The 27,612-nt window shown below is 41.0% G+C and overlaps 1 protein-coding gene across 1 annotated transcript in view; it reads left to right on the top strand.

The window, feature by feature from the left end:
• The first annotated feature begins 360 nt into the window (after positions 1-360).
• LOC311238597 (nuclear receptor-binding protein 2-like) overlaps positions 361-27,612 on the top strand; it is a 74,735-nt gene continuing 47,483 nt past the window's right edge. Inside the window, exon 1 of the mRNA XM_084326719.1 lies at positions 361-1,056. Coding sequence (XP_084182845.1) covers positions 909-1,056 — 148 coding nt within the window. The 5' untranslated portion in view covers positions 361-908. The remainder of the gene's footprint in view (positions 1,057-27,612) is intronic.

Genomic DNA, 27,612 nt, shown 5'->3' with positions numbered 1-27,612 from the left:
CATCATCATATCTGCCAGCTCCGGGGGTGGGGCACTGCCACACAGTGCCACTGGGCTCTATGACTGTGTACAATGTAGGGGACTCTGTGAATGTGTAGCTAGGAGGAGGGACACAACAAGACACATTTCAATTACCTTGAAAATGTACAGTAAAAGTACATCTTCAATCTTCAAAAAGGCAAGGGACACCTACACACACTCAGAACCGGGATGCATACACAGATAGATTACAGGAATACAGCATCAAAAACAGACCCTGTTTCTGCGCAGCTGCTACAATGGTTACGGTATTCCCCCCTCTCTGCTGCGCACTCTATCTGGCAGGAGGAGGGAGCCCACTGTTTCTGAGGCAGAGCGAACAACACAGACAGTGACGCGCATAGGAGGAGATGATCAAAATTAAGCCTACTCCATTCACGAGAAACATATATCGAGAATGGAACGTGCACGACGGACTCACAGGACAGCATTTTGATCGCCAGAACAAGCCCTGCTTCACCTGTGTTGATTTTCTGTGAATGGGCACCGCGCACCACCACGGTAACGAAACATTTCGCAATCTAGTTTGCGTGCAGCCTAGGGTAGGGGGGGGCGCGTATAGAGGCTCTTATTATCGGGTTCTTCTTCCCACGTCCTTACAATGTAGACACCGCTGCGATCAGTAACATTTATCCATTGCATGTATATTCCCTGTAGCTTATGCATTGACTGTAAAGGTCGATCGCTGCGGTGTTATATCCAGTTTCTCCTCGTCAAGATGTTTTGAGCGCCAAGAGCTACAGTCTGGGCTTCAACACACAGTGCGCAGACAACCAGACAGACAGACAGACAACCAGACAGACAACCAGACAGACAGACAGACAGACAGACAGACAGGAGGGGGATCTGGAGAAACAATACGGAATACAATGACTATGTCCGTCCCGGAGAGGAACTCAGGATCGGAGGGGAAGGAGGATGAGAGCGAGGATGAGAGCGAGATCTTGGAGGAAAGCCCATGCGGTCGCTGGCAAAAGAGAAAGGAGCAGGTTGGTTCATGTGCGTGTGCGTGCGTGTGTGTGTGTGCGTGTCTCTCTCTGTGTGTGTGTGTGTGTGTGTCTGTGTGTGTGTGTGTGTGTGGCTCAATGAACAGCAATACGCCTTGTGTAACTGCTATTGGTCCATAGAGATGCTGATAATAATGATACTATGGATGGATGGAGTTATTATTAAGTGCCCTGTCTGGTGAGATTCTGCTCATAAACACTCTGTTGTTGTTGTTGTTGTTGTTGTTGTTGTTGTGGGAGTCTGTGACCAGACCAGGGAATAATAACATTGCATATGGACCAAGCTACCACAGCAAAACAATGTTGTATTTCCTGGACTGCCCCAATCACTGCCATCATCCCATGATGTGAGCAAAAATGAGTCATTGAGATCCAGACTATGCCTGATTAAGCCTCATTAATAAGACGTGGTTTATTCCATGATTTACAGAAAAGTCAGCAGCATGTCAACAGCCTAATGATGATCGGCATGTTCATTGATTCAGTGGACCTAATTAGGCCATTGTTTATTTTCATTTGAAACATATTTACACAATAACTAAAGTTCGCTACTACCACAGATTATCTCCAAAAGGAGTTCTAATATCTCACAGCAAATGGTTGTGAACCTGGCCAGCGGGCGCCGCCTCCTCCACACGTAACAACGCAAGATAAGGCTTCAGTCTTTAAGTTGAAGGTTATCTCTCTTAAACACATGCAGCTCCTTCTGCATGGTCCTTATGAATGACCTTACTCCCCCCTCTGCCATCTGTGGTACTACAGAGCATTTCTCATGTGTGACACGTTTACCACACACACATTATACACACACACACTGTCCCTCTGTGTTTTTCCACTTATTGATTTGGCTAACCATCAATGTGTGTGTTGTGGTGTTATGTGTCGCCAATCACCCCCCCCCCCCCCCCCCTCCTGTGAGACCAGCAATCTGTCCTCATTTCCACTTTGACCCAGAACAAGTCAACAATCGACATTTAAAATGTTCCAGCTCGCTCACCTTGACATGAATCCATGAACTGTCAACCTCTCTCTGTCCCTGGAATAGCATGCTTGCAGACAAAACTAAGCATTACAAAGTCATCTTTGTCTCCTCACTTTGTACGTTTGTATGGGGGTGGAAAGCTTTTCAGAATCATAAGAACTATAACACTTAAAGGGATAGTTCCGATTTTTGGAACCCTGGCCTCATTTCTTACTCGCCAATGATGATGTTGATCAGTCGAGTCCTTTCTCAGCACGAGCCACGCTGTTCCTCATACTAGCTCCGGATAGTTAGCCACAAAGTCAATGGGGTCAAGCTCCTGTGACTGTACGAGCTGACTGAAGAGTACATTTCAGTGAGCCTCTGAGTCAGCTCGTGCAGACAGGAGCTGCAGCACTGCATCCCATCGACTTTGTGTTGGTTTTGCGGAGCTAGTATGAGGAACAGCGTGGATGGGGAACGTGCTGAGAGAAAGGATTGTGTCCATCATCAACATCCCCATGGGTAAATAAGAAATAGGGCTGGGGTTCCAAAAGGGTTCCAAAAATCTGAACTATCCCTTTAAACAAGTGACATCACTATGGAAACCAATGACAGCCTGCAGTCTTGGCGGCGGCCTGCTCATGCACCCACACAAAGACGTGTGCCAAACCCCCCCCCCCCCCCCTCATAGCAAACTCACTCACACACAGGTGTTGTATTTTCTGTTGAACTGGCCTTTTCAGCAGACTTGGGTGTGAGTCTTTAAAATGCAGGTTTAAAGTGCACATGAATACTGGGCAAAGAAGTTAGTAGGTAAAAGGTCAGGATAGAGACACTATCATGTTTCTTATTCCCGCAGATAAACATTGGCTATAAAGAGTCACATGGTCGCCACATCACATGGGATTGTTGACGATAGTTGTTTACATAGCAGGAACACATAGGAGAGGGAGAGGGGGGGGGGATTGGTTTATTTTTTATATTACATAATGTTGTGTTCTCGAGAATTGGGTCCATATTATCCTGCCTGCCGTAACACGCGGCATTGATTTCTCTCGGGGCATTAGAGTGTTGTTGCCTGGTCCGATATGGGGAATCAAGGCTATTTCAGCTCAGACACGGCCGTTAAAGACATTCTCAGCATCCTGCCTGTATTATTTATCTCTCTTGGCCCATTAGGCTGTACTGCACCGCAGCAGTACAAGATGTTTTCTCAAACACAGCCCCGATGTCGCTAGATGACTAGAATATACAGTATTTTGTTTGTGGAAATGGAGATCAGGCCTGCTTGTTGAATTGAATTGTTTCAAGTTTCTTTAATAGTTGTCATACAGAAGTACAGAATACTTTCATACAAAATGCTTCTTACTGTTACGCTCCGCTCCAGAGACTGAATGGATTGATTAGGCCAATTCCCTTCCCAGCCTCAAGAAAATGAAATATGGACAATGATAGAGTCCTGTTCATCATATACTGGTTTTGATTTAACAATCTGGCTGCTACATTAAATTCCGTTATCTCTCAACTTGTGTAGTCTACTGTATAACCAAATCCCACAAGGAAATCAGCCCTTGTGGAAATCAGACACAGTGTCTAATCATAGGGCTGATAGACAGCTGATTCAAAGCACGTAGCCTCTGATTGCATTGTCTGCAGTGTGCCATCCTTGGATGAGGACGGTGAGAAGTCATCTTTGAGTACTGAGAAAGAAAGTAAAGGGTAGGTGATATGACCAAAATTTCATATAATGATTTTCTAATTCTGGACGGTAACAACAATATATATCACAGTATAATTGTTTTCCAAATTCCTTGTAATATTACCATCTAAAAAGTAATGTTGTAGGAATACAAGAGCTCTATGGGAAGTTACAGCACCTGTGTCTTGCAATGGGCCTCGACAACAACAATGCATAATATTCTTAATTGTGCAATGAGTAGGCTACACTTTTTCACAACACAGTGGCGTGCGCTTGATGTTAACTCTCTGAGACTCACATAGACCCATTTTGTCTTGTTTAGAGCGAGATAGCAGGTCAACAGCAGATGCCACATAGAAGTGGTAAACACCATATGAAAGCTGGGAACATGAAGACTCATTTTGAAATGCAGTCCAGCACTGTGTGTCTAGTTCTTCTAGTCATAAGTCTGTAATAAACATTGTGTTTGGTTAGGCACCCATTAAAAGGTTTTGAGTGTATAAGGGCTCAGGACATTATGATGGTGGTAGTGTATGATGCAAAAAAGGGAGGTAGGGACCGCACTCTGAATATCGTTGGTTTTTATTTTCAAAGGACACAAAACGTTTTCGGCCATCCGGCCTTCATCAGTGTGTTGATGAAGGCCGGATGGCCGAAAACGTTTTGTGTCCTTTGAAAATAAAAACCAACGATATTCAGAGTGCGGTCCCTACCTCCCTTTTTTGCATAATTAATATTGGACTACGCACCTGTCTGAGCGCAGTGGTTACCCTTTTCTACCACGGTAGTGTATGATGACCATTCCCATGCTCAATTATGTCTCATAAGTTATTGCAACAATATCTGGGTTGATACCATTTGTTACACAGCTTTGGTGCAAATGGAAAATCTTTTGACTACGCAAATTATTTTATAAACATGGTCAGAAATCCATCCAAAATACCACAATAAGACACCAAAACCTTGAGGAACACCATAGACAAATTCATTCTGTGAGATTCCATTTGGAGATTTCTGTGAATCGGTGCACTTCTGATTCGATGGCAAGCACTTCTGTTCTGGAAATAGCTCAGAATCCCCCCCTTATTGTCAGTAGACCTAGAAAAGCCATGCATTCTCTGAACGCCCTAGGTCTGTAGTTTGTGGTTGTTAAGTTTCATGGGGCTGTTATTATCCTAGAGCTCACACAATAGGTCATTTTATACAGTGAGGTCAAGTTTCAAAACATGGTCTCATTCCAATGAAATGGCTACTATGGGGACTGACATTGTCATCACAGATTATTGAGATTAATAAAACCTGGCTCATTGGATCCACACGAGTCTCGGCCTTCCAGTCATACCCAATGTATTCAATTCCAAGACTGTTTAGGGACCGCTGTATACAGAAATATTCAAGAAAAACTTTAGAATAGGCAAAAATAACACTTTGGTACTGCATGCAAAGGGATGCATGGGATTAGCATACTGTGGGCATGTCTGTGAAGGGAGGCCTCGTGGTACCCAACAAACCCATTCATTGTACCTATGAATACGCTCCACAGCCTCTGAAAGACCGATCTTGCGGGTCTTAGAGCGTTAAAGATGCACTTCATCCAAAATTCAAATACTCATATTTTTACCCTTACCCGCAGTGCTACGTGTCCATCCAGAATAGTTTCTGTGTAATTTGCAGACCTTTGTAGATATCTGCCATATGATGATATGTCTGCCACACATTTGAAAAACTCAAAAGCATCGTCTCTTTCCAGAAATCATGACACGGGCGGGTTACTCAAAATATTCCACAGAACTTGTTGTGAACAGTTTAATTTAGGAACTATTTTCAACCGAAATACACCCGCCATATATTACCAACAGTTCTCTGTGTACCCATCCCGATAGAAACAATGTGGGGGAAATGTATACTTCAGCACACATTCCTACCAGTGTGTATATAATTTCTACCAGTATGTCGCTCACCCCTTAGAGAGAGAGAGAGAGAGAGAGAGAGAGAGAGAGAAACCAACTGGGGGAGGAAGTCCACCTTGACCTGGGCCCCACAAGGGATGATCACTGGACTTCAGGGGCTCAATAATGCAGCAGGCAGGCCCCTCCATGAGACGAGAGGAGCCCTCTGGCCCCCTGGAGCTCACAGTCAGCCCCTCTGTGTGCATGCCTGCTAAAATACCAGAGCTGTATGTGGCTTTCTGTTTGGGCTGGGCGATTAATCAAGTTTCAATTAGGATTTTGTGTTATTTGTTCATGAGTCTCTTGACTGCCTGGGTGGAGAAACTGTCCCGATGGTCTATGCCTTCAGGCGGCAGTAGTACCGTTTTCTGGACGGCAACGGCTGAAATTGTTTGTGGTTGTTGGGGTGGCAGGGGTCCTTGTCGATAATCCTGCAGGCTTTGCTGACACATCGTCTGTTGTATAATATATCCTGGGTGGAGGGGAGCTCACAAGGCCGGTTGCCGACCGACCCTGCCGATTTAGGTGCGACCCAATTTATTTTACGAGTTAAAAAAAAGAGAGATTTTTTTTTTTTTTTTTTTTTTACACTAAAGTTTCATAGAAATCTTAGGCAAACCTTTAGTATTATGGATATTAAACATGCTGGCAGAGTACATGCATCCATGTTGTTGTGAACATTTTAATTAAATAAAGAAATTCCCTATCCATAGTCTTGTTCACTGGGATCCCAAAGTGCTACACTACATGGTTAAAACAGTTAAAAAAATTGAAATAAAATAGTTATTAGTAAAACAAATAAAATAAAATACAGAATAAAAATAAGATAAAAATAGAACATAGTTAATTAAAAACATAGTATAAACAGACAATTTAAAAACAAAAGCGCAATAAAATTTAAATAAAAAGCTAACAGTCAAAGGCCTTTTTGAACAGGTAGGTTTTCAGGCCTGCCTTCTCTCTCTCTCTCTCTCTATCTATCTACCTCTCTCTCTCTCTCTCTATCTCGCTCTCTCTCTCTCTCTCTCTCTCTCTCTCTCTCTCTCCTCTCTCTCTCTCTCTCTCTCTCTCTCTCTCTCTCTCTCTCTCTGTTCAATGATTTAAAGTGGCCAAACGTTACAATATAAATACTAATTGGATTTTTGGCTGGTAAAAAATCTGCCCGGCTGGTAGTTTTTAAAATCTACCAGCCAAATGGCTGGTAAGTCAAAAAGTTAAGTTTGTTCCCTGTAGGCTACACTTTTGAATACATCCCATGACTCCCTCTGTGTATTAGTTGATGTCTTGTAAATGGTAAATGGCTGCATTTTATATAGTGCTTTTATCCAAAGCGCTTTACAATTTGTTCCTCACATTTTTACCCATGCCAACCTGCACATCGGGAGCAATTAGGGGTTTTAAGTGTCTTGCTCAAGGACACTTTGACACGCTGCCCGGGAGGAGCGGGAATCGAACCCGGGAACCTCCTGATTCCCAGACGACTGCACTACCTCCTGAGCCACTGTCGCCCCCCCCCCCCCCCCCCCCCCACACAGTGTAACGCTGCCTGTAACACAGCCGCGTCTGATTCGTCAGACCAGCAGAGGACTTCCTTCTAGTGTTGTCACAATACTGGAATTTCGAACTTCGATACGATACCTTGAAAAGTATCGATATTCGATACCATTTTCGATACCACAGGGGAAAGGTACAAAAAAATTCAAAAAAAATCCCCGTACATTTTGCTTGTGTTGCTGGTTGATTCTCCTCAGCTTCTCTCTGGTACTATAAGAGAAGATAAATATAACACTTTTAAAACCCTTTGTTTATCTTTAGATCACACATTTAAAAATAACTGTTCATCTCACTTCAATCATTTTTATTGCAGAACATATTTTCTCAAGCAGACGGATGTAAACACTGTAATCTGTGTTGCATGTACCTGACAAACTGAACTGTTTGTACAGTCATATTCCAAATTAACTGAATGCACATGTGTGTGTGTGTGGACTACTGTACTATTACAGGTATTGAAATGAACAATGTAAAAGCGGGTATTAGCAGGTTGGCGGGTTACTTTGGTCGGCCCATCAGCCACACAGCTACTCTGATGATGGGTTCATGATCAGTCAATCCCACTATGTCTGATTGGGCCATCATCAGTCACATCTAGCTGAGAGGACACAGTGCTCCCAAAAGTTCTCACAGGCACCATTTGGGGCTTTGAGGCACCCATAGGTTCTGGAGGGAAGGAACCCAGTGGATTTTAGAGGAACTCCTGTCCTGAGGAACTTCCCATTTTTACTGTATGTATAGTGTCTAGTGTACAGCAGGCCACACCCACTCAGCCTACTGAGAGTTGGTGCCCAGAGAAGGTGCATTAAAACACTTACAACACATTTCCGTGGCATGCTTTAGTCGGTAATAAATATGTACCCCCCCAATGAATGAAGGATATTATGACATGTATGATTTTTGTTGTCTCTTGTGGCCTTTTCAGGATGTGTATCACGAGTGCTTTCTTGCAGTTTGTGGTTTTCATTATTTGGGATTGATGACTTTAGCATACACAAGTTTGTTTCCAATAGAAAACGCTAGCGTTTACGTTAGGTAGTCCACAATTCAAAATCGAAACTCTGACTGCCCAACCAGAAGTCTGCAAATCATGTTTATGATTTCTCAAAACGCAACTGAGTAACACTAGCTGTTTACTGGAAACAAGAGGCACGCTGGCGGGTGAGACTCGGTCAAGAGGGCGGCCTAGGGCATAAAAAAAAATATTGTTTGGTTCCTGTTGGTTGTCAGTTAAGGCCATGAGTAGGTAGGGAATTTATTTTATTTAATTTTTTATTTGATCTCTTCCCACGGCGACTATGGATAGGGAATTTCTTTATTTAATTAAAATGTTCACGACAACATGGATGCATTTTTTATTTTAATTTTTTTATATATATATTTTTTGAACTCATAAAATAAATTGGGTCGCACCTAAATCGGCAGGGTCGGTCGGCAACCGGAACCAAACCATTATTTTTGTTAGGCCACGCTTGCTATTCACATCTAGGCTGGCCACGGTAGTCATGATACCGGTGTTACTCTGTGTTCAGAACTTCAGGCATCCACCAAGTACATTACTTACTTGTTTGTGCTCAATTAGAACCTGACCTCAACTCTGTCTGTCCAATAAACGGATACTAATCATTGAAAATATTTTTAAAACAGACGTAGACGGACAGACACAGCGGATCAGTGTAGCCGCATGCACGTTAAAGATTCTACAGATATTGAGTGTACATTTGTAAAATGTCTGGTGTCACCGGTAATATCGGTGTTGTGATGAGTTTATTAGTCATGGGAAATTTCACATCACCACGGCAACCCTATTCACGTCACAAAATTGAGGATAGGCTCCACCCACCGCAGACATTGTACTGTATCTTTTAAACTTTCCTCAAGCTGGGCCTACTAAAGTAGAAAATTGTTGAGGAAATGGCACCTGTTGTTCATTACTGGGAATCTACTCGGACACTATCGTGTCGGATCAACATGCGTGACACAGCATTTATTTTGCGATCTCCACCAGCTGTGACTACAGCAAAGATGAGTCTCGGAGTCAATGGAAACGGTCATTTCTGGCCTTAACCCTTTCACTGCCACACTACCAAAGGGTTAACCCTTTCACAACAACACTACAGAAGGTTAACCTTTTCACTACCACACTACAGACGGTTAACCGGTTAATTGGAATGCTTGGCACAATACATGAATAACTATATATGTAGGCCTATATTCAGCACCTGTTTATTAATTCTGAATATATATATATATATATATATATATATATATATATAATGTGTGGCATTGCACCATATTGTGTGGCAAAACACGTCCCTTCTTTGCCATGAGAATAACGTTAGGCTTATCAAAATAAATGGTTTGGTTCCGGTTGCCGACCGACTCTGCCGATTTAGGTGCGACCCAATTTATTTTATGAGTTTAAAAAATAAATTTCATAAAAATCTTAGTCAAACCTTTAGTATTATGGATATTAAACATGCTGGCAGAGTACATGCATCCATGTTGTCGTGAACATTTTAATTAAATAAAGAAATTCCCTATCCATAGTCGCCGTGAAAATAAATAAATAAATAAAATAAAAAAAAAATTCCCTACCATGGAACCAACAGGAACCAAACAATTTATTTTGTTAGGCCTTACTATGGGCTGGTACCAGAAATCAGGGGTGAAAAAAACAAAAGGATTGCTGCCTATTGATAAGAAACAGCATTTTCTCTCCTTGCCTGCAATTTAACCCGGTGGCCTTTCTCCCTCCCAAATTATATGATGTCATTGAGACATAAAACCATGTCATGTCACAGTGTTCCCCCGGCTCTCCAGTGTTTGCCCAATGGCACCAGCATCCAAAAACGAATGCTTTGTTTGCCTCTCTTGGGGAAGTGAGACCCATAACCTACAGAGCTTGGAAAAGAATTGACAGGACGCCGGAATGACACATCTAGTCAGGAGGCTTTTTTTTATAACACAATGAAAGGAACTGCTTGGAGAGCAGCAATGTTTTTGTTGTCATGGGTACGCGTGTCAGTGGTTGGATGAGTAAGTAAGCATGTAGTCAACTGCCATTGGTTGTCCGACCAGTGACACGACATAACAACATAACAATAACAAAAGCATGGCCGCCCCCACAAGACGGGCTAGCTGGGTCATGACATGGTTTTTATGTCATCATATTTGGGAGAGAGAAAGGACACTGATTTAAATTGCAGGCAAGGAGAGAAAATGCTGTTTTATATCAATACTTAGGCAACAATCCTTTTAGTTTATTCACCCCTGATTTCTGGTACCAGCCCATAGTAACGTTATAATTTGTTTGTTTTGTAAAACTGTTTTTATCAAATGTGACATGGTTATTCATGATTATTATCAATTAAATACATTTTGAATGATCCACTTTGATTCATCCACGCTTCCCTCTGCATCCAGGTTTTAATTGCACATCGTCGCGGGCAAGACCACCCGCATTTCATTGTATACCTGTATGCCGTGACAATTAAAACTCTTGACTTGAAAAACTCTTGACTTAATATAACAGAGATGACACGACACACAAAATGGACTTGAGACCAAAATAACAATAAAGGTTTAAGGAACGCTGTACATCAGTCTGTGGGGGAATCACTTTCTCTAACCTCTTTTATCATCAAGGTAAAGGGTAGAAATAGGTTGGGCCTCACACTCCTATACAGAGAGTTAGGATGACGTTCCACTGTCAAACATCTCTGCCCAAACAGGAAGTAAGCTACCTTTTACTCATAGTATTTTTTTCCCATAACATATTGAATAAATAATATTATATAATTGAGTCTCAGACGAAGAACCATATACCATATACGTCCTTTTTTTTCAGTTTTCAGAGGAACAATGTTTTCAAACACTCAAAGTGATTTAGATTAAAAAAAAAAAAAAAAATACTGTGACAGATATATGGTTCGTCGTTGCAAGGGTTCAATTGTTTTCACCATATTTTCTTGCCACTTTTATAACTTTAAAAACCGAAAAAAGTTAAATAATAAATGTTCACGGTTGTCTCTGTGCAGCCTTGTTTATTCAAATGTGTCCATGGAAATGACGATGAACACGGCCATAAAGGTGTGGTTTCCTCCTCACGCAGAAAATACATCACTGTAGTCTGTTTACTACTTTTCTGATCACTAGTGCATACCTCCATAAATGTTCAGAAAGGCTTATTTGTTTGGGTAATTAATGGCCCAACAATAATTATTGGCTGATCTGTAACACCTGAGAAAAAAAACAATTCTTTTGACCTCTTACTAAAAATGAGACCATGTTGAGCTGAAACAACAGTTAGTAGCAGAGATGAATATGAGGTACTAGCTACTAGCATGGGCTTGGAAAGACTCCCCCCTCTGTGATAAGCGTGGGCGAATATGTGAGGTTGAATGTGACGAACGCGTTCCGTTTCTCACACAGGGGTGCCACCCAAAGTCCCATGCGGGTGTCGGAGCTCACAGGGTCCTCGTGGAGAAACTGAAGACATTTGGCACTTATATATGAACGAGTGAATGATTTTTTGTTTGTGTCTCGCCGTTCCGACACGGGACACATTTTTTAAGGATAGAATGGAAATCCTTTATTTATTCGGCAAATTCGGCACTTACAGATCGCTCACGGTAAACATTAAACATTTAGGTAGTCGATAAGACACACGGCCACATTTCTTTAAGGAAAACTCTATGAAAATATGAGATGCGGATAAAACAAACAAAACTAAAATAAATGATAAACAAATCGACTACTAAACGGATGACGAAATAAAGAGTTTTCGTTTTCGGCAAGGAGAGAGAGAGACTTGTCTTGAATTATAAGCACATTCTGGTCCCTCTTGTCCAACAACTAGTGGTTTAACTAACTCTAGCCTCCTTCTCACATTATGGGATATGTGCCCATACCAATTTCCTCTCTGTGTGTTCAGTAGAAAGCTACTGTATCAGGCTGCAAGCTAGCCTAGCTTGGCACAAATGCATGGAAACGGGTACGGATCAGCTAGCATATAGCTGTAGGCCAAAAACACCTTTCCCAGAGTTTTATGCTACGCTATAGCTGATCCATATTTGGTTTAAAACTGTATTGGAACCGTACCAAATATAACTCATGCATTTACACCATAACTCATTAATTCATTCATGAATTCAACTCATCCCGGGTTGCCAGAAACGTTTCAAGGGCCATCATTGGTCCATGCGCGAAACACTTTGAGAATGCCACAAAATATGTCACGAAAATAACATGCTGCTAAGAAACATAAAACGCTGCGTACAGTAGCGATATTTGGATCACGTCAAAACAAACATGGAGCAGAGTCCAGAGTCTTGAAGACAAACAATTAAATGAATGGCCAGTAAAGTGTGAGTGTGATGGCTGTCCCTCATCATAAGCTCATGTCATGTTTCGGCTGCCCTGCCTGGCTGAGTGTGATGGCTGTCCCTCATAAGCTCATGTCATGTTTCGGCTGCCCTGCCTGGCTGAGTGTGATGGCTGTCCCTCATAAGCTCATGTCATGTATCGGCTGCCCTGCCTGGCTGAGTGTGATGGCTGTCCCCTCATAAGCTCATCATGCTCATTCGGCCACCAGTCTGACACTAAGCCTTTCTTACGGGGATCTCGCTAATGACTTGCACTTTCTAATGATCCTACAACTCGGGGCTCGATGACTGGTGTGACAGCTTCCCTACGTGGAATGCAGACACCCACTCAAATTTCCCCGGAGGGGAATTGGGACAATCGACGCTCGAGTTCGATCCACCTGTTAACACCCCACAGTCGGTCAGGCCTAAGGCTTTTCTATACCAGCACTTGTTTGTGCTGAGGCCAACCTTGATGGTTAAACATGGCCTGACCCCCTACATGTATATATATACTTATCTATATATATATATATATATATATATATATATATATATATATATATATATATATATATATATATATATATATATATATATATATATATATATATGTGTGTTTTATATGTATGTATACCTGATGAGCATATTGCTTCTTCCTATTTATTTTCGGACAAAAGACTGCTTTGTTTATTATTTTATCTTACTTTTTTTTACAGCAAATTATCTTTATTCTTTTTTACATAGTTATTTCTTGTTTATATGTATTGTTCGAAATAAACCATTCATTCATTCATGTATATATGAGAATCAGAATTTTATATATAGCCGATAACAATCAATACAGATCAATTAAAATATGCCATAATCGGCACATCCCTAATTACAGCACATCACCACTATGACACTGACTCCCGGTTTGTGAAGATTCCATACTGTGTGTTGCCGCTGCTGGACAGTGGAAATGAAATGACGCTGAGATCCAGGTCCCAGGACCGCAGATGGCTGTAGTAATAAATTAAAGTGAATTACCCCCAGTGTACAATGAGATTAAAGTGATTACAGCGATATCTCTATTGAGGCCATCGACGCTCTCCAGAGTCATATCTTCATGATGTCAGAATCGCTGGCAGTTTCGGTTCGTCAGCGAGTGTCAAATGAAACTGTGTGTCTGTGTGTGTGTTGACAGGAGGTTTCTCATTGCCTGTGTGTGACTGTGAGGAGGGTACGGAGCTGAGTGCCTGTTCCAGCTCCAGCTCCCCTGAATGTGCCAACAGATTTATGAATGGTTTTTATGACACTGCGGCAGTGTCCTGTATCGTCGGGTGGGAGAGGTCAAATGGAAGCCGTTGCCAATGAGCAAACCCTTCTTCATAGTGTCGTGCCGTACGGATGAGTACTGTGAGTGAGGGACCGGGTTTTCAGAGCAAGAGAACACATTAGCCTGTAACTCTCTATAGAGAACAGGCAGTCTCTCTATAAAGTGGACGGTGTGCTTTATTAAAAGAGGCAATAATAATAATAATAATAATAATAATAATAATAATAATAATAATAATAATAATAATAATAATAATTCATTACATTTAGGGATGCTCGATATTGGCTTTTTTACCGATACCGATATTCCGATATTGTCCAACTCTTAATTTCGATACCGATACCGATACCGATATCAACCGATACCGATATATGCAGGGTTTCCCCCCAAAAAAACAGAATAATTTCAGGTAACTAATAATTTCACTGGATGCATTCAAAAGGCTTTCTAAATGTAAGCATTATCTGTGCAAAATATGATAATTAAAAAAGTAAAAATTAACATTACATATCTCTTGTTGTTGAATTAAACCAACATGCATACTTTTGACAATAAATAAAATAAGAATTGGTTCTTACTTGCTTGCCGGGGGAAAAATAAAGGTTAAATAAATGTAAAAAAATATATATATTATTATTTTTTTTTTTTTTACCGATACCGATATTTTCCGATATCACATTTTACTGCCGATATCGGCCGATAATATCGGACATCCCTAATTACATTTATATAGTGCTTTTCTAGACACTCAAAGCGCTCCCCACAATGTAGGGTGGAATTTGCCTCCTTCACCACCACCACCACTGGTAGCACCCAACCGTGGGCTATGCAGGCTCAATGGCTGCCATACACTGGCATCAGTGACACAAATTCAGCCCGATTTTTACACAATTTTGTCATGATTGATCGACACATTTCCAGTGTTTTACCCGTCTTTACCCCTTGTGTGACATCATCAAAGAACAGCAATGATGTGGTGTCTGGGACGCCCCACCTAACGTAAAGTCTAGCATGTTCGAATCTTTAGCCTTTTTTTCTTCTAGTGTGACAATTCCAGCAATGCATTCTTTGGACTTTGGACAAAAATGAGAAGTCCGGGATGGCTGGGGTAGTGTGTAGAGGTCTAAGAGCTCGCCCACCATCGCAGAGACTCGGGTTCAATTCCCGGCAGGAGTACTTCCGGCTTGGTCAGTTGACCCTACGAACACAATATGTGACGGCACTTATCGATATCACGCAGTTATCGATAATTATCGATATATCGATAAGTGGTCTTAGCCTTAGTAATAGGCATCTGATTAACAAGTGCAGATATTGTACAGTATTTGTATGTATCTCTTATCTGGATTAAACAAGTAGCATACCACCAGAGCCAGTAATAATCATAATCCAGAATTGACAGACTGTGAGAGGAGGGGTTTGGGCACCAGACATGAAAATGAATGGGGAGGGACAGGGGAGAGAAAGAGATTACTATAGTCAAAGAGTGTACAACTATATTGTTGCAAAATAGACTGGGCATTGGGCAATCAAACGCAGCCCTAATCTTTCATGGAATTTAACATCATGAAGTTAGCTAACATAACTTGTCCCTGCAGATCACGCACTCAGGTTCCAGACAGTACCAAGTAACCGTATACGCAAGATAATCTTCATACCGTCTGTAATTATAATAATAATTATTCCCCCTCCTGTTCCAAAAATCAATGTGATAATGTGAATGGAGCACACATATGGAGGTATATACCGGTATACAAATATTTCCCACTAGTTATGAATATGAATTGGTCCTAAAATTCCATGACACACTTGATCTTGCTTCATGGCACCCTCCCCAGACCAACAGTAGCGCAGCAGCGCAATGAAATGACCTGGAAGGGAATTGGCATAACAACACAATTGGGGGATATGAGAGGAAAGTAAAAAGGCTAAAAATAAATAAATGAGAAGTCCAAACCAAACTCCTCCTCCCCCGATCCCTGGCAAGCGTTGTGCCAAAATGGCATGCAGCGATTTGCCAGGGACAAGCGCATAGTGATGCCTCCCGGCCAAGACACAGAGACATGTTATGATGCTATGATAACTCAATCTGACACGGTGACCATCGTAAAAGACGAAAATATCCTGTAGTGATCCTGTTTAATAATCTATCCTCTCAGTCACCAGTGTAGTGATCCTGTTTAATAATCTATCCTCTCAGCCACCAGTGTAGTGATCCTGTTTAATATATATCCTCTCAGTCACCAGTGTAGTGATCCTGTTTAATATATATCCTCTCAGTCACCAGTGTAGTGATCCTGTTTAATATATATCCTGTAGTGATCCTGTTTAATATATATCCTGTAGTGATCCTGTTTAATATATATCCTCTCAGCCACCAGTGTAGTGATCCTGTTTAATATATATCCTCTCAGTCACCAGTGTAGTGATCCTGTTTAATATATATCCTCTCAGTCACCAGTGTAGTGATCCTGTTTAATATATATCCTGTAGTGATCCTGTTTAATATATATCCTGTAGTGATCCTGTTTAATATATATCCTGTAGTGATCCTGTTTAATATATATCCTGTAGTGATCCTGTTTAATATATATCCTGTAGTGATCCTGTTTAATATATATCCTGTAGTGGTCCTACATTGAGAGAGAACCAGAGATCCTATGGGCTAATAATAGTGTCTGTCAGATGCACTGAGTGTGGACCCTGTTACCAGGATACATGGATACTCCGCATCCCTCCGTCCCATGGGCCGCCCGCCATATGAGCTTAGCTATGTTACAGCAAACAGCAGAGCAGATGGTGTTCAACCTGCAGTATTACACTCTTGTCATTAAAGATTAGGGTTAGTGATGCACGATATATCGGCCGCCGATATAATATCGGCCTCCGATATAATATCGGCCGCCGATATAATATCGGCCGCCGATATAATATCGGCCGCCGATATAATATCGGCCGATATGGCCGTTTTTTTACACATCGGTATCGGTCCGATATCAAGATGGGGCCGATATAAAAAATAAAAAAATATTTATGATCTATTTTTTTTCTTTTTACATGTTTTGGCCTTAAATAGTTTCAAAATATCTGTCATTTCTGAAAATAAGTTACAAAAGTTAAAAAAAAAAGTATGCGTTTTGGAAAATAGTCTTTATTTGATTATCATAAAAAAGTGTTTTCTATACAGAGATATCGACATCGGTAAATATCGGTATCGGCCAGAACAGCAATATTAATATCGGTATCGGCCACAATTTTCACATTGGTGCATCACTAATTAGGGTTTATGGGTATTGTTTGGATTTTAGTAGGGCTGACCTTCGAAGCTTTTGGGCCCAAGATTCGATTTTAATTTGAAGCTTCGACAATAATAATAATAATAATAATAATAATAATAATAATAATAATAATAATAATAATAATAATAATAATAATAATAATAATAATAATAATAATAATAATAATAATAATAAAATAAAATAAATGTTGTGGGACTTGTACAGCACTTTGGTCACCTTTGTTGTTTTTAAATGTGCTCTATAAATAAATTGGATTGGAATAATTCATTAAATTAATAATGAGTCGGGAGCTGCGCTGTCGGGAGCTGCGCTGCCTGGGCGGCTGCTCTCCGTTACACAGCCAACGACATTACATTACATAATTATGTTGCAACCTTCGTCTATAAAGCAAACAATTATATAAATATTTATATGTAGTTAATAGAGACAAAGGCAGAATTCAACTTAATTAAGCACGTTTTATTAAGACATGTTTGAATATGGGTCGGGACACTGCTGCTGACTGGGTGTCTTATCAAACACAGGTAAAACAAAATACTATAGAGAATTGTCAGTGCTGTAAAGTTGAAACCTTTTTAAATCTTAGACAAACTAAACACTTTGCTTTTATGAAATATTGTTTCAGTGTAAGCCGTCATTTGAGGCTTTATAAAAGCGCAAGATTTAGCAAAAAAATTAAAATAAGTATTTAAGACAGCCCTAGATTTGAGCGATTTTGATTCTAATTCTACTTTTCGATTTATTATTATTATATATATTTAAACCTTTACACAAGTCATATTCAAGATGTTACTCATACAGTTGAACCTGTAAATGATTGCATAAAGTTTAATTTGGTTTCTGTTATTAATGATTCAATAATACATCTTTTTTCATTCACTGTAAGTTTCTATAACTGCAACAAACAACATGTAATGTGGTGGATCCTCCCTTGCACAAAATAAGTTAGGCTTTTTTTTTCTTTTTTTTTCAAGTGTTTTTCAGAACAAAATAGAGTGTCACTTTTGAGCGCTGCTTGTTGTGCACGATGGAGTGTTCTACCCAATCAACTTGCACAGGCGGAAACTACAGTGAATGCCACGAAAACTGAAACGAGTGCGAGTTAAATTTGTGTAATTGGAAGCAATCAAATTTTGGAAACTATTCCAAATTTGGTACAGAGAAGCTCTTCCTCTCCAGGGGTAGAATGTGAAAAAGGCACTCTTGTGACGAGTTCTGCACAAATAACAAATCTGTATAGTCGAAGTCATGCCTCCAAGAAGGGTTAACCATAAGAAAATGTTTTTGATTGGAGGGCATCTTTAACAGGGGATCACCTCAAACTGTATTGTTATGTGATAAATGCAGCTCTTCTGGTGGTAATATGCCTTATTGTAGACTTCTATATGTTTTCTTCTCCATATTATTTGTATTAGGGCTGTGTGTTTGGGGGGGGGGGGTCATATTTCCCACAACACTACTTATTGTACTTGTTTTATGCCTATTCTTATGTCCACACTTTCTACATTGCACTACTTTTATGCTATTCGCTGTGAAGCACTTTGAGCTGCAATACAAGTATGAAAGGTGCTATATAAATAAAGTTATTATTATTATATTGCAATTTGACTTTTGCATTGGAAAAAAATGTCAAAGATCATTTTTGCAGGGGTCTGTATCAAACTAAAAATAAATGTATTGTGCATCCTCGATTTCCATAGTTGCAGTGGAGCGCTTGCCTTGGACGTGATGGGATGTTTGGATCAGTAACGGGGGATACTGTCGCTGTTGACCTAACGATATCCAATACCTTTTCTGAAAACAATTAGGGTTTTTTTGTGGTAGCAGCACAGCTATCGATCAACATGAAGCATTGTCATAACTCATAATGCTCACTGGATCCATTTCTATTCTAGAATTCAATGTTTTGTATATTATATATACTTGTATATATATAGGTATACAATCATTTGTCTTGTATGTTATTGGAGAGGTATTGACAACAGTGCAAACTGACAAGAACATGGTACAAGGACAACAGGACCCTGGAAATCGGACATTTCCTAAATCTATTTTGGTGTCAGGATTTTATCTGGGCGTTATTGGTGGATTAGGCCTACATTGGTGGATAGTGACCTATATCTGTGAAATACCAACGTTTATGTTGGCTGATAATGCCAGGGCACCAATAAATAATCTGGCAAGGCAGTAGTACTGCTTTTTCTAGAGAGTTGAACTTGTGGACCCCCCCCCCTGTGATGCCAACTAGAAGCCGTCACATGCTTGTGAAACGTGAGCCGGTCCATTGATGGCGGCTCCTGGGCTTCATCAGGTCTCTTGACGGGATGTAGAGAGCAGCTAGCTGTCAGCGTTTTCCAATCCGTGTCAGTCAGTGGAGCTGACATGTGAAAATGTATCCTCTAGGAATGGCCACCATGTCTCCAGGCTTTCACAGCGCTGTCATAGTAGGTCACATGACAACGTCTATCCCTCGTGAGTTTATATAGCGCCGATTTGAACCTACAGGTGGTCGAATTTCCACAAGTTGTCTGTTGTTGGCACATCTCTGAATGAATGATGGCTGATGATGAATGAATGTTTTGATTTTATGCCTATCTTGTATGGTTTATTTCTTCCTGTATGATCGTGTGTCCTTGAAAGTCACGTGGAGAGAGAAAAGCTTGTCATTTATCCCATAGCGGATATTAATATTGGCGGTGCCATTAGGATTTGCATAATTCAAATTGCATTAATACTCCCCTCTGTTCAGCGCTCATCATTTATCAGTGTCTGCTGCTAAAGTCACCTTTTCTGCCTCCCATTTCCTATTCAACGGAAAGTATATTGAATACCTCGCTCGAATAATAGGGCATTGGGATTCTCTTTACGATGTGTGTGTGTGTGTATACTGTAGCTATAATGGTCCTGGTAGACTAGGCTCTTGCCGTCTCCCACAATGTTAACCCCAAAATAAAAGTTTTTGTCTGCCACTGTCTATAGTAAACACGTTTTCATTATCTCCAGGGGTCCCAAGGTTTGAAGCAATTATAACGGGGGCCCCGGCGCGGCGGACTTATAGGCTATTGTGCAGAGTAAAGAGATGTAAAGGCAGCTCGACTGACAGTCAAAACAGGAGTGTTGAAACTAGCTCATCTATGAATCGGGGACTTTATCCCCTCTCCCCCTTGGAGCCCCAGGAGGGTGGAACCTCCACCTCCACACAATAGCCTTGTGTCTTTGATGTGCTGTCTACACTTAAACTTTAAAGGAACACGCCAACATTTTGGGAAATTAACCTTACCGTCTTCTCCAGAGAGAGACGAGTAGAAGATGGATACCAGTTTCCTCTCTGTGCGTTCAGTAGAAAGCCATCTGGCTGCATGTTATAGCCTAGCTTGGCACAATGAATGTATGGGTAGCTTACGCATTGTCCAACTACCACCTCTCCCGAAGGCTAACCGGTCATGTCCGCTTCCATTCATTGTGCTAAGCTAGGCTAACATGCAGCCAGATAGCTTTCTACTGAACGCACAGAGAGGAAAGTGGTATCGATCTTCTCGTCTCTCTCTGGAGAAGACGATAAGCTAATTTCCCCAAATGTTGGCGTGTTCTTTTAAATCAGAAAATCTGTTTGCATAAGTATTAGGGGTGGGACGATACATCGATCCAGATCGATACATCGATGTAATTATCAACAATCGAATCGGATCGATGCGATGTAATAAGATCGATTCATATCGATACTCTTATTTTGAAAATCCTGTGGCGAGTCTCATATCCGCCCAAGAACAACAGCAGTAGCTCCGTGTGTGTAGATGTTACAGCATAGCATTCTCCCTTTCTGTGTGTGTGTGTGTGCGCGCGTCTTTGGAAAGACCAGATGAGGTCAGAGGAGTTTGATGTTTAAATGTTATTTAAACATAAACAATATAATACATAATAAATGTAGGCCTATACATGATCATGCAACATCAACAAATTGTTGTAGGAACGGTTTGGGAGAGGGAGGTTGTGAGTTTTGAGTTCCAAAAAATGTAGCTTAAAGTTTAAAGCTCAATATATAAAAACGTGGCACTTTACAGTGAACAGGAGGTCTATTTGTATTAAAAACAATAGATTGATTTTCCTTTAAATGTCTGGAAGAGCTCAAAAATACAAATGTCAAATGATATTTTCATTACCTTTTTTTTGTTGATCTAAATGTTACTGATTGTGTTAAATGGGCATATGATATCATCTCATATCGATCGCAGGCACCTGAATCTAATCGTATCGTATTGTATCGTGAGAGACTTCGTGATATCGGCAAATATCGTATCGTTGTCCAAAGAATCGATATCGTATCGTATCATGATGAAACTGGTGATTCCCACCCCTAATAAGTATATAGCCCTTGAAATGTCAGAGCTGACTTCAGGTGGCATGACGGAATAGCTTGTTACCAGCGGCAGGAAGAACTCTCCATGCATACTGATAACGATACAAAGTCTCAAATGTTTTTTTTTTAAATCTAAAAACATGGCGTGCGATATGAAATGTCACAGACCGACACCTCTCTGTGCTTCTAACTTTAAAGTAAGCTCACTGTTTATTGATTTGACGACACAAGCCCAAAGATGGCCCATATAAAGTTTCCTCCACATCGACCTGCATCTCCCAACTAATGCCTGTCTGAAAACCTCCCTCCTCTGCCTTCCTCTCCCTCATAGACTGATTGAATGGCTAGTCTTACAGTCTGACAGGTGCCACCTCTGAACACCGGGGACACGACCCCTCCTACTCACTGTTGGAGATTGTGGCGTTGCCAATGGCAACAATTATTATCTTCTGTCAGGAATTGTATTTGACTCCACAGGTCCCTCCAGCTAAGCCTCCTCTTTTCTATATACATTTCCAGTTCATCCACTATCCAGTATCCCTGCTTCGCCCGGGGCCACAGCCTCTGTACACCTCACGAAATAATAATTTGTTTAAAAGAAAAACCGAAAGAAACTGTAAAATGTCATTTCTTTCAAAGAGATGTCCTTTAAAGGTTCATGCTTCTCCGGGTTCTCCCCCCCCATCTCTGGCTGACATCACCATTGTGATACATGATGGTTAGGCGCTTTGTGTTTTCCTCAGTGAGGGATTCTCTTTAGTCCGGTCAGCAGCGTTTGGAAGCTTGCTGAAGAGAGAGAGAGAGAATTGCAATTTAACACAAATGGTTCCAAATATATTAGAAACTAGTGATGCACCGATGTGAAAATTGTGGCCGATACCGATAACCGATATTAATATTGCTGTTCTGGCCGATACCGATATTTACCGATGTCGATATCTCTGTATAGAAAACACTTTTTTATGATAATCAAATAAAGAGCTATTTTCCAAAACGCATAATTTTTTTACTTTTGTAACTTATTTTCAGAAATGACTGATATTTTGAAACTATTTAAGGCCAAAACATGTAAAGAAAAAAAAAACATTAAAAAAAAAAACGTTTTTTTTTTTTTTTTTATATCGGCCCTATCTTGATATCGGTCCGATACCGATGTGTAAAAAAACGGCCATATCGGCCGATATTATATCGGCGGCCGATATATCGTGCATCGCTATTAGAAACAGCTCGGAATGGATTTGGTAGCTGTCATCTCTGCGCATCTCCATAGGCCGTGCTGCGTCACCGTTTTAAAGTCGTCGTGAAGATTGATTTATATGAAAACCCATTTATGTATAATAATAAAATTAAAAAAAAAGCAAATTCCACGCCATTCCGCGATAATTCAGAATTCCATGTTAATATCTCAATTCCGTGAAATCCTCCGCAATTCCGTGATGTTGGATTCCATAGGGCCCGAGTTTACTCCTCTTGGAGGCATGACTTTGATCAAGTTTGTTATTTGTCACCAGAGCACATTTTTCACATTCTTCCCCTGGAGAGGGAGAGCTTCTCTGTCCTTCCCTGAAATCTGAGTTGCATGTGTGATGTCACCAACAGGTTAGGGCTGTCCCCGACTAAGGATTTGGATAGTCGACTTTGATTGGCCGAAATTAGCCGATAGTCAATTAGTCGACTATAAAAATATATATATATATATAAAAAAAAAAGTATAATTTTTTTGTATCATTCCATTTGGGCTGTGGGGGGTGCTTAATGTCTGAAGGAGTCGACGGAAGGCTTCTTGTCCTCTGAAAAAGCATGCAATTGGTCCACTGATGGATACATCTTGATATTTGTCTAGTCTAGTGTGTTCATTAGATGGGTGAAATCCTCTTTCAGTGCCTCTGTGCCTGTTTTCTTAGGCAGTTAGCCTCTGGTATGCATGCCATTAGCGTTAGCCACGCTTCTAGGCCTCTTTTTTTTGGAAAGAATGATAGAATTTTTTAATTAAAATAAAAAAATTATAATACATTTTTTATTTATATTTTGCATTAGACTAAGAGGTTGGCAGTCGACTACGGCTCCTTCGATCGATTAGTCGACTATTCGACTAATAGGGGTCAGCCCTACAATAGGTCGAACCTATCGCGGTCCAATATTTGGTAATTTGACACCTTTATCTTTAGCAGACACAGAAAACTCGATTTCTGGTAAATATGGGTACATGTTGCCAATTTGCATATGCATAGATCCCTGCATTATCAATGAGGGTAAAGGTGTAGAGATGCTGCTAAGCCATTTTCAGTCGTTTATTGAACAATTTGGTGCAAAAAAAAAAAAAAAAACATATTTATACAAATTGTTATTCAATATAGAATCTATTTTACGGGGGTTTCTGGATGAGATCTTTAAGAGAATGTGGGAAACTGTGCAGGTATGATACCTCATTATTTCCTTCAGCCCTTCCTCACATCCTGAGCTGGAATATATGATCTAACTTCTATCTACACGTTCACCTAATCTGTTCACTGGCAGACATCTCACTATCCCTCCCTGGGATGACACCTGTCTCCCCAGCGCAAAGTAAAGCAGGTAATTTACAATGCAGAAGCACAAGAGTTGATTGAGGAGTATATATCAACACCGATCAATCAGGAAAAGCCTAATGAATTAAGCATGAGCCCGCTGAATAAAAGCCCCCCCCCCCCCCCCCCCCCCCCCCCTAGCATTGTGCTGATGGAACAGGGCCCTATATAATAATCCCAGTCTGGCAGCGTGGGGTGGGATGATAAATATACAGGGGCAATGCCTCTAAGTAGCTTCCCAGCTAATGACATGGATCTGATAGCTCTTAAAAAAGACAAATCTAAACCAACATAATCCCTCTCAATCATCTTATTTATATAGCACGACAAAGCACGTTTAAAAACAACAAAGTTGACCAAAGTGCTTCACAATCAATCAATACAGTGTAAAAAACACATATACTGATCACAATACAATACACACAGAACAACAATTTTTTTTAAATGCTACTGTAGGGAGAACCGATGTGTTTTTAGATGGGATTTAAACATTGGGAGCGTTGGGGCCACAGCCTAATGTGGGGGGGGGGGAACTCGTTCCAGAGTTTGGGGGCTATAACCGCAAACGCACGGTCCCCCCTGTTCTTTAGCCTGGATTTGGGGACAACCAGGAGGGAGTGGTCAGCAGACCTCGGAGACCGTAATGGGGTGTAGGGGTGCAGGATCTTTGTGAGGTAGGGTGGGGCCAGAGTCGGACCATCCATTGCTTTCATCACTTAAGACCCACTACAGGTGTGTACGGTGGTATGTTTATCTTTAGAGACCCTTCCCTCTGCCTGAATTTTCTTTCTTTCTTTCTTTCTTTCTTTCTTTCTTTCTTTCTTTCTTTCTTTCTTTCTTTCTTTCTTTCTTTCTTTCTTTCTTTCTTTCTTTCTTTCTTTCTTTCTTTCTTTCTTTCTTTCTTTCTTTCTTTCTTTCTTTCTATCTTTCTATCTTGCTGTGCACAGGATATTTCTGGGCATCAACCTTTGGGCAGCAAGTGCATTTATAACTAAGTAATAAGGAGCTATAATACATTTTCCAACATGCTTCTAAATGGCAAAAATCAAGTCAAGTCAAGTGTCCTTTATTAATCCCCTTGGGGGAAATTCACGCAGCATGGGGGACGGGGTAGGGGAGGTGCAGAAATGCTAAAAAATCTAGTCTCTTTGCTGGCAATCCAATGCTGACATACCATTTGAACCCGGTGTCGGTCTGATCCAGGCCGTCACTGCTCAAAAGCGCTCACTGTCCTGGTGCAGGGCGTCCCTGGCAACGCACAGACATCTCCACACACCACACACACGTCCGAGAGCCAGACTCGGTAGGCAGCTCAGTTTGTCACTCACAGTTCGGCCCAATTCCCCTGGGAAGGGACCGATATACGGCGTCAGAGGGATACGTGCTGCCAAAGAACTCTTTCAACTCTCTCCCTCTCTCCCTCCCTCCCTCTCTGTTTCCACCTTTTACTTACTTTGCCTCTGTTTCTCGACATGGGGCCGTCCCGACAACAACCTCTGTAACTTAATTACACCCTATAAAAAAAGGGAAAACAATAGGGCTAAGAGAGAGAAAGTTCCACTTCAAGCCAACTGCATTCTCAGACTCGGACTCTTTTTTATATGCGTACGCACGCCTCCTTTCCTCTTAATAAGTCGTCTGTTCTTGGTGTTATTTGTTTTTGCTCGCTTATGGCCTCCAAAGGCTTGAACTTATCCTTTTTAAGAAACGCATCAAAAAAGTCAAACGCACAATTCATTTTAATTTAGTTCATTTTAGACAAATCCTGCCTTTTTTAAGAGTTGATGATGCTGCCAAAACGTATCTTCGTTGCGTGATATTCTCTCACATTGAATACTGCTTCACAAACTGGTCGTTTGCAGGCGCCACTGTCGTGAAACCCATTGAACAGCTTTTTCATAAAGCCATCAAGGGATTTTCTAGAAAACCATTGGCATGCATACCCATCATTGTAACATTCTGGAACAACATCTCGCTTTTTGAGCTTTGAAAATGTCAAAGTCTTAATAAGTGCTTGTTTTATCTACAAATGCCTACATGGACTACCTGCTCTAAGGGAAAGCCCCACCCTTGATACTTTTAGAAGTCAACTCAAAAAATTGCTGAAGACTAACCACCACCAGTCATGTGACCACATGTGATATGTCTCTGCTCTAGCCACTATTCTTTTTGTGTATTGCTCTGCTATGTATTTTCTAGTGTATTGCTGCTACTTATTTGTACATTTCTTACAGTGTTTTATATATCCTGTCTTTATATTTGGGGACAACGGATGGGAATTAGCCTCGTGCTAAATCTGGCCATTTTTACACTCTTACCATGTTCCAGGGGACTGTATCTGCTTCATGGTCACTGTGTTCATTCATTTTGCATTGTCCCGTCCAAATAAACAAATAAAGCAAGTAAAAAGTGTGAGGGATGATCATGCCTTTGGAGATACTTGAGATACTGTATATTGAGAACGACATGCATTGGTAGTGTGTGCCATAAAACACAAGGCCATAGCTCTGTGCTGCGACTACCGTTGTCCATCACTCAATAGCCCCTTGCACTGTTTATCAAGTCTTTAGAGCTTTTTCGCTGAGTCACCCCTTTTAGCTTATGGGGGAAGATGTATCGGGGTACATGTTTGGGTGGGGGGTTAACAGATTGCTCTTCCTCTGCTTTTGCAGTAGCATAAACAAACGGCTCCCCTGTGTGATTTATTTTACAAGCATGGATTGGGTAATCCAGTGGGCATAAATGATCCCTCTTTATGGAGAACTTTAATACCTGGGTGGACCTTGCCAGGCGCTGTTAAGACGTGCCAGGAACAAACTCAATCCCAGATGTTGTTTGAAGGAATGGGAAAGACGCCAGCTTCAGGACGAGTCAAACACTGCCCTATTAACGGCCTGTGATGTGCAAAGGGTCTCACCCAATTAGAATCGTTGCTTCTATTCCTGGAAGTGGACTGTTATTGTTAGCCAAAAAAAGTTTACCCACTCGCAGAACACTCCCATCTTTGTTTAGTAAACCTCTCCCTTTACCAGTTTCTGTTGCCAGCATTGTAGAGGCGTGAATGAGTTATTTTGTCATGGCTGAAAGGAGTCTTTAGTGTAGAGTATGTTGCCAAAGCAACTTCTATGTGTTTGTGTGTGTGTGTTTGTGTGTGTGGGGGGGACGATGACGTCTAGTCAAGTAGAGTGTTCCTGTATTAATCCCCTTGGGGAAGTTCAGGTGTCATAGCAGCATGGGGGGTACAGGCAGAATAGATCATAATAATAATAGAACAAAGAACAAAGTAATAGTGATAAACTGATAATAGTAGTGGAATGGCAGGATTCAATCAGACAGTAGTAATAGTGATGATAGTATAAACACATGCATCATCATCTGGTATAATAGCATCACGATCCAGGCAATCCAGAGTGGCGAGCCTCCTTAAAATCGCCTCAGGCTCAAAGATAATCGGCAAATCCATCAACCAAACATTCCTGGGTTATAATAA

The sequence above is a fragment of the Notolepis coatsorum genome, assembly GCF_963971535.1.
Source record: "Notolepis coatsorum genome assembly, chromosome: 12".
Taxonomy (NCBI): Eukaryota; Metazoa; Chordata; class Actinopteri; order Aulopiformes; family Paralepididae; genus Notolepis; species Notolepis coatsorum.
This window is presented reverse-complemented; position numbering and strand designations above follow the sequence as displayed.